We start from the raw sequence: 10614 nt of genomic DNA, 5'->3' as shown, positions 1-10614 counted from the left end.
TATATTTGCTTTGCAAATGTTATACTACATTGCATGGTCTTAGAACAGCTAATTTTTTCTTACAGGGACCAGGTACTAAATATTTGAGGCTTTGTGAGCCAGATGGTTTCTGTCACAACTACCTAACTCTGCCATTGTAGCATGAAAGCAGCCTGATACGTAAATGAGCGTGTGGCTTTGTTTTAATAAAACTTTATTTATAAAAACATGTGGCAGGCCAGAATTGGCCCACTGGTCTTAGTTTGCCAGTTCCTGGTCTCACATAAGGATTATGAGACTCTGACACTGAGATTTATCTATCTGTGATTTCATCTGCGTCTGTTAACCATTTTTGGTAGTAATTTGTTGGAAATTCATACACCTTTACCCGTGGTTTCTGTGTTTATGGTATTCTCCCTGTTGGATCAGGATGGACAGTCCTTATTCTTCTGAAGCACTGCACTTAGTGTTAATGCAAGCCTCTCAGCAAGGCAACATTGTGGAACTTGGTGGGTCTGGAGAGGAAAAACATCTTCGAAATGATCATGGTTCATGGCTCTCTAGAGCTCAATCTACCAAGCACGTGTTCACCCTTCGAGTTTGATTTCCCGGGCAGGGAGCTGACTAGGAGAGGGTCCTGGGGGCATGCCGGGGAGAAGATGGCAAGGCACTCCGATTTAGTACTGTCTCCTGAATGTCATGTTCTTTAAACTGTTTGTAGGGTCTGTTTGGGAGGCGACGCTGTTTTACTCACTCCTACTGTTGCATACGCCGTTTTCTCTAATTGTCCTTTATTAGATTAGCTAGCGGCTTTTCTCCTCCACCCCTTTCAAGGACTCTCTTCGATTGTTTTCCAATTCAACTCTTCCAGATTCATGTATTTTTATCTTTATTTTGCTTATTGTTTTCTTTCTGATATCTTTAATTAAATCATTTTTGTTTTCTGCCTCCCATCTCCCTAATTATATGCTATATATTTTCTTCTGATTACTAATTTGGCTATATTTCTTTTTCTTTTTTCTTATCTTTGCTTTCTTTTTTTTTGTATGTTATGTTCTTCCTGTCATTATTATCTAAAGATTTGATTTTATAATTGCTTCTTTAGCTTCTTTGTTTGATAAATGATTTAGTATTTGAGTAGAATTAAAATTTTTTAACCTTATTTAGCTATTTTTGCCTCCCCACTTTAATGCCTGTGTGAGTTTCTGCATGCACGCATGTGAGCGCAGGTGTGCATGTGTAAAGTTTTCCCAGAAACTTCCGGTAGATCGGACAAGACCTTTCAATGACCAGAACTGTGTTATGGCCCGTTCCTTGTCCAGTCACTGGCAATGTCACCACCGTGGGTAGTAAGTGCAGTACTGCTTGAGGGTAAGTCAGAGTGGGGCATGAGAAGGGACAATGGCCTGATGAACATGGACCCTGGCCAGTGGTTAAGGCTCAGGTATTATGGGTAGTTTAAGGCTGGGTGGGGTGGGGTGGGGTGCACGGGGATGGTGATTGGGCGGGAAACCAACATTGTCCACACAGCAGACCTTACCAGCTCTGCCACTGCATCAAAACCACAGACACTTCACTGTGGATAGTGGTTCCTTCAGCTGGAACTAAACATGCATCATGTGGCTAGCGATAATTGCGTTTATCATAGGAAGTTTGGTATGATTTTGTCTTTAATAAATAATTGCTGCCTGACTGAAAAATGATTACTATAAAATTCTCTTTCAATCACTGTGAGTATATTATATATGTACCAGAGGCCCAGTGCACGAATTCATGCATGGGCAGGGTTCCTCAGCCTGGCTGGCAATCAGGGCCGATTGGGGCATTTCACCCAGTCCAGGTCGGTGCCGGCCGGCTGGGCGGGGGGGGGGGGGCCCACGGGAGGTTGGCTGGTTGGGGGGAGGGGCCGCGGGAGGTTGGCTAGCCAAGGGGGAGGGGCCGTGGGAGGTTGGCCGGCTGTGGGAGGTTGGCTGTGGGAGTGCACTGACCACCAGGGGGCAGCTCCTGCGTTGAGCGTCTGTCCCCTGGTGGTCAGTGCGCGTCTTAGCGACTGGTCGACCAGTTGTTCTGGTCGTTCTGGTCGTTTGGTGATAACGGTGGCTTAGGCTTTTATATAGAGAGAGATTTTTGCTGTATTCCTTATAATTTAGGATCTTGGGATTGTGAACAGACACTGTGTCTTCTTTCTTGTTTGTCCAGCACTGAGCACTGGATTTCCAGAAACTAATTATTAGTAATAAAAAAAGGTGTGTGTCTGAAGATTGAAGTGTAACTCCAGATGTAATTAGCTACCTCATTTGTTTTTATTAAATTATTTTTTTTCTGCATATTTGTAATACAGGGAAAGCTTCTAATATGAAAAATAAAGTAGATTTCTTTTAAGGCAACATATAAAAATAATTGGTTTAACAGCATTGTGTGAATACAGATGAGATGGTCCTATTATTAAAATTTGGTCACAGAATATCTATATATATAAAAGCCAAGCGACCAGAATGCCAGAATGATCGGAACGACTGGTCATTATGCTGTGCACTGTGGTGGCCAACCAGCCCAATCAGGGCCCCAATCGGTCCCCCAACCTCACACGGCCCCTCCCCCAGGCCTGCCTGGCTCCTGATTGCCCCCCCCCCCACCCCGATCAGGGGCAGGGCCGGCCGGCCAACCTCCCGCGGCCCCCTCATCATGGGCAGGGCTGGCTGCCTGACCTCCCATGGCCCCTCCCCCCTGCTGGTCTGGCCCTATTCAGTCCCCATCGGGGCGAGCAGGCCAGACCCCACCCATGCACGATTTCATGCACGGGGCCTCTAGTCCTCCTATATAATACAACCCTAATATGCAAATCGACCGAATGGCGGAACAACTGGCGGAATGACCGGTTGCTATGATGTGCAATGACCACCAGGGGGCAGACGCTCAACGCTGGAGCTGCCCCCTGGTGGTCAGTGCATTCCCACAGGGGGAGTGCCACTCAGCCAGAAGCCAGACTTACGGCTGGCTAGTGCAGTGGCGGTGGCGGAAGCCTCTCTTGCCTCCGCAGCAGCGCTAAGGAACAGTGAGCTGAGCAGTAAGGAGCAGCGAGCAAGTGGGCGGTAAGGAGCGAGGGGTCCCAGACTGCGAGAGGGTGCAAGCTGGGCTGAGGGGACCCTCCTCCAGTGCACAAATTTTGTGCACCAGGCCTCTAGTATGCCAACTAATTGCTAGTTCAAGTTTGTGTAATGAATTAATGAGAAGTTGTGTTGTCCCTGAGTGAGTCCTGTCAGGAAGGAATGGTGCTGCCAATTACACACAAAATAATCAAAGTCTCGTACATTTGGGTCGCTGGTTGTCAAGATGAGCTTTTCTTTATCCCCCTTGTACTTACTGGTCATTTGTTTATTTTCATTTTTGTTGAGAGAATTCACAGAAATTATATGTTGTCACTTGCCTTCAAACTGCAATTATTTGTCTTGATGTGTAGACGTAGCTACCAATTAAGTGAAAAGAAGAAAAGAAGTCTGTCTTAAATAAAATTATTACTATTAGTATAGTGTATCTTATAACTGTCTAATCTTATAACCGCTGGGTTCTTTATTTTGCATGCAGGTAATTTAATATGAATGATGGATTATTAAATTCTTTCATAGGAAACAGGCATATTTTAAGCTAACAGCCTTTATCACGGATACCAATTAGCAGACGAGAAATAAATTCCGAGGATTTATATTTCTTAATAGCTCTTTCAGGATATCATTTTGTTACTTTTGGGGAAGGTGTATGAAATCTGGCCTAGGTATCATGGGTGGCATAGAACAGATTCATTGACTCAGCAAGTATCTATTGAGTGTCTACGATTGCCGGTCATTCATGTCTTTCATTCATCATGTTAAGGATCGCCATTCCTTTTCTTACGATACTTCTGTAGAGACGGTACTTGTGTGAAGAATTTACCCTATAGGGTGCTGTGGCTTCCCATCAGCTCCATTTACCTGTCTAGCAGGCCTAGAATCCATGTGTCCACATGAATGAAGAGGATACTCAAAACACTCCACTACTTGAAATGGCTAGTGAGTGGGAGAACGCTGCCTGAGCCCATGCCCCTGACTGGGTGGTCTGTGAGCCGCCCCCCCCCCCGCTGTCACCCCGTCCCCCCCCGTCCCCCCCCCCCAACCCCCGGTCTAACAGCCTCGGATACGCAGGAGCCCTGTTGCCACAGTTGGGCAGCCTCGCAGCTTCCCGGAGGCAGCAGCTTCCTTTTGGTCTTGGTGAGTGTGTCCCCCTCGTTTCCTGGGGCTTTCTTGAGCTCGGGGAGGAGATGGGAGGGCAGTGGGTTCGCCCTGCCCCGGCTCCCGCGGGCTCAGCTGCTCCTGTCTGTGTGGCATGCGGTCCTGTGCAGCGTTCATCCTGGGCCCCAAGTGCAGCTGTGAAACGGCCATGTCAGCAGGGGGTCTCCGTCCCCGCCCTGAGCTCGGTGCACGTTTGGCTAGGCCGCCTGTTGCTCCTCTTTATCGGCCACAGGAGAGAGCACAGGCTCCTGTTGGGGTTCCCGGTAGCAGCGCAGGCACGTGCTCAGGGACCTTCACTCACCCTGTGTCCGCAGTGAGCAGGGTGCCCAAGTCTCCCTGGGGACTACGGGCCCACTTTGGCCTCCATTCTACCATTTCCCATGTGGGCCCCGCGCAGTGAGCCTGCAGTGAGCGCCAGTGTGTCTTCAGGTCAGAGCAACGCATGTGGAGACCCGCCAACAGCTGCCACCCAGTGTCCTGAGGGCCCGGGGTGCCGAGGAGCCCCGCTGCCTTAGACAGGGACCCCTCTGGCTCTGAGGCCCCCGAGCTTCTGTGACTGCGGATTCCCAGGCCGCCTCCTCCCGCCAATCAACCAGAGCCTCTGCGGCGGGGTCCAGGCGTCGGGAGTCTGTAGTTCCCGCACCGGTTCAGCACAGCCAGACGCGAGACCCGCTGGGCTAGAGCTCTGAGCGATACTTGGTGCTGCTTTATCGTAGATGTTACAGAAAGATGGCGTTGAATTGCCTATGAGATAAATTACAGGTGAAAACATCTCTCTTTTCTCTCTTCATAAACCATTGTTAATTTCCATAGGATTACCTAATTTTGCCTGATGAGATTTATTTAGAAAAAGAGATGCAGTAAACATAGAGCTCCTGGAGACTTCTTGGGAGCTGCTAATTAAGGCCGTGCCCACATTCTCAGCGGAGGTAGGACTTTAAATATGGCCTCTCTGCTGCACTGAAGGTAACCCAAGTGTTATGGCTTTTTAAATGAACCAGAGCAATAAATCCAAGTGTTTGCCAGCCATATCCTTTTCCTCATATGCCAACAATTATGTAATCAGAGTAGAAAGTAGCCATTTACAGATTCCTTCCTCTTGAACAGAATCCAAATGTAAGAGTTAGCAGTAGCGATTAGCATAGGGCACAGTGCCTGATGGACCACTGCGCCGTGCCTACACGTGCTCTTAGGAAGCGCATCACAGGCAGGGAAAGTCCTGTCCTTATGGGACTCGCTACCTTTTGTTCGTTTACATCTGCCTCCTTTGGCTTCTGGAGACACGCAAGGTGCTGGTTGAATTTAAAGCCAGATGTGATGGGGCATTTGGCAGGAGTGTCCACATTTCCCGAGACACTTTTGTAGCGACTTCAAACTTGAGAAAACAGTAGTCACTGCTTATTTAAATCCAGAGCGTTTCCAGAAGCCTTTTCTGTTCGTCTCAAACTTTCTTCTCTGCTGAAATCGGTCGTTATGTGCATGAGGGCAGATTTGTGAGTTAAAGAGAAATCATGTCTCTAATCAGAAAGCCAGCGCCTGACAGACTGCTGGGGTCCAACCCCAGCAGGTCCAGGGGTCCCCAAAGGTGTGGATGGAGTCGGTGAAGAAGGAATGACACGGAGACAGCCTTCAGTTGATCAGCAGCCTAGCCAGAACCTCTAGCCAGGATCTCCAGCCAAAGTTCTGGTCGGGATCTCCAGCCAAGTTCTGGTCAGGATCTCCAGCCAAGTTCTGGTCAGGATCTGATGTTTATTGTCTTGTTACATCTGTATTTATACCAGTTGATTTTAATCCTGTCAATTTCTATTGCAAAGGTTAGGGCGTTTCTTATCTCCATTCCAGGGAGTAAAGATTATGTAGCTTAAGCGTGATTGTTCTTAGTTAAAGTGATTAACTACCCGCCTGGCACTTAGTTAAGGGGTTTTATTCCCTCCCTAACTTCAGGGAAAAATCCCTACCTGGGGAAACAACCTTCCGCAGCGAGGCGACCTTGGCCAAAACACATAGCGCCAAGAAGGGGAGCAAACATATCAAGAACAGTATGCTATATATGCCAGGTCCCTTGAAACATATGCTGTGCAGATGTTTCTTTCCTGCAGCGACTGTGTCAAGCAGCAAGGATGGACCGGCTTCCGGCAAATTCCCCCTTTTTTATTTTTTAAATGATAGCGCATGCAAATCAGTGGCCACCTCTCAGACTGGGCCGTTTAAGACTCGGAAGAAGACTGGCAAGCGATGACAGTGAGCATAGCTATAAACATAGTGGATGGAGTGTACAAGGAGCCCCGTTCCTGTAGAAGGTTGCCGGCCTCCTCAGTCAAGGGATTTCAGCTGTCCTCAAATTGGGAGTTTGGTTGTCCTTGTTGATCTGGCTAGCGGGCGGCGTCATTGGCGACGGGCTTCCCAAAGCGTCAGCGAGTTGAAGGGCTGCATCAAAGGGTCCATCAGGGCCGTGCTTGATGGTGGTGTCGGTGTCCGAGGAGGAGTAAGCTGTGCCCTCTGAGTCAGCTGATATGGAAGATGGAGGGTAGTAGAGAGAAAAAGAAGAGAAAGCAAAAGAACTACGAGGCATGGAAGTGTTTAGAAAAAAGAGGGAGAATAAAGGGAAGAAGGCAGCATCCTGACACAGCCCTTTCCTTCAGCTGCCCCTTTCCCTGTCGTCCAAGGTAGAAATGGGAAACAAGTCCTGTTGCAGTGAGAGGGCAGCTGCTGTCAGCCAGTCTCTGTCTTTACCTGGGTCCCGATCTGAGCTGGGCGTGGGAAGCGGGAAGCAGCCATGGGGGCAGGAGACCTCCCTCAGAAGGGGCGAGTGTTCAAGCCCCTGCATAGTTGGGGGGGTGAGGATCTGTGCCCCACCTCTTTTGACCCCCAAGTTCTCTCCTGTTGGCCCCTCTGCGACTGTGCCTGTCTTAGGTCGTTCCTCCCTGAGGAATCTTACCCGTCTTTGACTAACCAGCCATCCTCCGGGGACAAGCAGGGTGATGTGAGGTGAGGTTCTGTCTCCTTGGTAGCCTATGCCCCCGTGGCCTCCACGCCCAGCAACTGCCTTGGAATCCCCTCGCCTGCTGGCGGGGCCCCGGCATTGATCGCATATCTTGGGGAACCCAGGATTCTTCTCCAGGGAGGACCCAGCTCACGCCATTGGGCGAGAGACAGATCCATGGTACCAGCCACCATGAGGCTTCAACCTCAGCATGAACAGCTATGGGGAATTGGATTGTAAGAAGAGGGTCCCTCTTGACACGAGGGTAAGAGGGGCCAATACAGGACAAAGGAGAGTCCCGGGACCAGGCTTTCTCAGCCCAGGATGTCAGGCTCTTGGCACAGGACAACTCCACGTATGGGGCATATACCAAACACCCCTAGTCACGGCATAAAAGGGAGGTGCCCTTCCTGGAGCAGTAGGGTAGGGAGATTCTAGAAAAGGCTGTGTTCAGGAGAAAAGCAGAAAGGCCAAAGAACCAGCAAACAAGTAGTCAGATTAAAAAAAAAGAAAAAGGAAAGGAGATGTGGGGCAAAGCTGGAACATAAGGACAGACAAAAAGGAGGCACATGTGATCCTCCCAATGGACAGGTTGTTCCAGCTCAGGGCTGCACATCTGCTGCAGACGGGCACTGGTCAGGTGTGCTAGGGTGAGGCGGAGATGGAGGGCGGTGAGACATAAGGTCGGACTAGACGGTCTGGAATCCACACAGGTAAGTCTGCGTCCTGTGGAAATATACAAGCATATCCTCTCCCCCAGGTTAAAAGTACATCAGGTCCCTTCCAGGCTCCTGTAAGTAAGTCTCTCCATTTGACAAGGACTTTAGGTTTAGTTAGATCAGGGTTCCAATGTCTGTACATCGAGGAATTTCCCTCAGAATCTACATTTAGTATATTAATTACAAATAGAGTATGTTGTAGAACATGATGAGAAGAGGAATATATAAACTCATTTTCTTGTAATTTTTTGTAACAGGAGTAAATCAAACACCGCTGGGGCTATATAATAGAACTCCCATTTGAGACAAGATATCTCTTCCCCATAATGTAAAGGGGATAGTCGTAATTACATAGGGACAGAATGTTGCTGAATGTTGATCTTCATCAGCCCAAGTTAAAATCTGAGAACTCTTTTACATTAGATGCCTTGCCTAGTCCTACTAGGGAAGTGGAGGTGGTGTGTGTGGGCCATGAAGAGGGCCAATCCTTCCCTTTTTTCTTCATTTTTTGATGGTCTTTATTTACAACTTTATTGGCAAAAAAGAAGAGGATACGATTAAAACAGTTCACCACAGGGCACTGCAGCTGGTCTGTCAATTAAAGAAGGTTCACTTTAAAGGTCCACCTACTTCTCCAGAACATACAACACGGAGCCTGCACTGCCAGTGCCTCAGGAAGCACAGCGCTCAGTTCCAGGCAGTCTTTTAACACATAAATACAGAAAAAACAACACTACCCGCGAGACGGCATTAAATAAAGGGTCCTGAACTATACACGGATGTCCTCGCAGGGACACATGCCAATGACACCAGACGCCGGAGCAGGACACCGGCCCTGAGTGGACAGTTACGACGATGCTCTGCCAGGAGGTACTGCACTCACTACCTGCACTTCCTGGAAGAGGAGATGGAGCGGAGGAGCCACAAGGGAGAGGAGTCCTGGAGGCAGCATGGGACTGCCGTCCTGTGGACGAGTTCTAGGTGGAAGGAATGAGTGCAGTCCCTTCACTTCATGCTGGGGGGCGGCTGACGGACCCACTGGTGGGGTCATTTCTCCAGGTCCAGTGTGTTCAGCTCCTCCTCCAGCTCCTCCAGGTCCTCCCCAGTGAAGAGGTTCTCGTCCACGGGCACCGCCACGCCGACCCCGTTCTCCGGGCCCTCCCCGCCGTGGTCCTCCTCCAGGTCGCTCCTCTCGCTGTTCTCAGCCCTGCCCCCCGAGGCTTCGCTCAGCTTGTTTTCATCTCTCTCTGCAGCGTACGCGCTGAATCGCTCACGACTGGCCACCGTGATGCCCGTCTCGTCCACGTCTCTTGGGATGTACAGGCTCACATCTATGTCGTTTATGCTCACCAAGTCATCAACCTCATCACCACCTGCTCCCTGCGTGTAGCTCGTATCATCTGCTTCCTCATCGTCATCGTCAACCAGTTCAGGACGGAATTCAAAGACCTCACGACCACTGATCACCAACGCCTTCCCCGCCTTGAAGTCTGCTTTCCTTCGCTCCATGTCTTGCTCCAGTTTGTTGATCTTTTCTTGTCTCTTCCTCTTCTTCCAGGCGAGGAAAGACTCTAGGGTGATCTTGGTAACGTTTGGACCGAGGGCGGCACGCTCTCTTTCAATGAGATCTTCTAATGAAATTTTATCTTCTTTCTCTCCTTTCTTCTTATCTTTTTTCAATACAAATCCTGGAGGAAGTGCATGACGATACATACAAATATCGCCACCTCCGGGGCAAACCCAAAACCAGCCATATTTGTTGTATCAATAGCGTCAAGGAAGTGCTTGCACACTATTTGCGTTTTGGGCTTTTTCTTTTCCGCCTCACCGTGCTTCTTGTTCACCACTTCTTCCAGCTTCTTCTCGTCCCAGTTCTCCATCGTATCTTTTTCAAGTTCTTCATCTCTTGCATCAATGTAAACACTTCGCTTCTCGCCCTTCCTCTCCAGGGTGAGGTCGTGGGAGAACTTGCACTTGTCCCCCTTCGTGCACTGCCCTTGCTTGAAGAAGGCGCACACCACAGACTTGGGGTCAGCAGCTTTACTTATTTTTTGAGCAGCAACTACAGGTTTGAACAGTTCATTTAGCTCTTGCAATTCTTTCTTCTTGTCATCTTTCTTTAATTTCTTTTCAGCTTCACTCTGTGCTACCTGGCGTGGATTCTGCTGACCAAACTTAACTTGATGAGTGACAGCCTTGATAAACTTCTGCTGCTTTGCTCCTTTCTTGTTCTTTAGACCAAAAGTTTTGTCCTCGATGATCTTCTCCTTCTTCTTCTGCTCCGCCTTCTTGCTCCTCCCGGCCTGAGCCTGCTTCTTGGGGGGCATGGCGGAGGCGGGGGGCACCGGCTAGGCTGGGGTGCAGCTGGACACCGTCCGGGGACCGCGGCCCTGCGAGCGGAAGGAGGGGAGACGCAGGCCACAGTCGCCGCCGCGCCGCACGTAAAGCAAGGCGCTCACTCGCCGCTGCAACGCGCCTTTTAACCTGGGGGAATGGGGGGCTTACCTAAGGGTCCCTGTTCGGGCGCCAGATGCTGGGGTCCAACCCCAGCAGGTCCAGGGGTCCCCAAAGGTGTGGACGGAGCCGGTGAAGAAGGAATGACACGGAGACAGCCTTCAGTTGATCAGCAGCCTAGCCAGGACCTCTAGCCAGGATCTCCAGCCAAGTT

General features: G+C 49.7%; 1 protein-coding gene across 1 annotated transcript; it reads right to left on the bottom strand.

The window, feature by feature from the left end:
* Positions 1-8669: 8669 nt before the first annotated feature.
* Positions 8670-10360, bottom strand: LOC102426472 (zinc finger CCCH domain-containing protein 15-like). Its single transcript, XM_014447755.2, is given in 2 exon segments — positions 8670-9709; positions 9712-10360. Coding segments are annotated over 2 exon segments (1278 nt in total). The 5' UTR covers positions 10274-10360; the 3' UTR covers positions 8670-8993.
* Between the last annotated feature and the right edge of the window lie 254 nt (positions 10361-10614).

The sequence above is a fragment of the Myotis lucifugus genome, unplaced genomic scaffold, assembly GCF_000147115.1.
Source record: "Myotis lucifugus unplaced genomic scaffold, Myoluc2.0 scaffold_707, whole genome shotgun sequence".
Taxonomy (NCBI): domain Eukaryota; kingdom Metazoa; phylum Chordata; class Mammalia; order Chiroptera; family Vespertilionidae; genus Myotis; species Myotis lucifugus.
The sequence above is the reverse complement of the archived record's forward strand: the minus strand, read 5'-3'. Positions and strand labels throughout refer to the sequence as shown.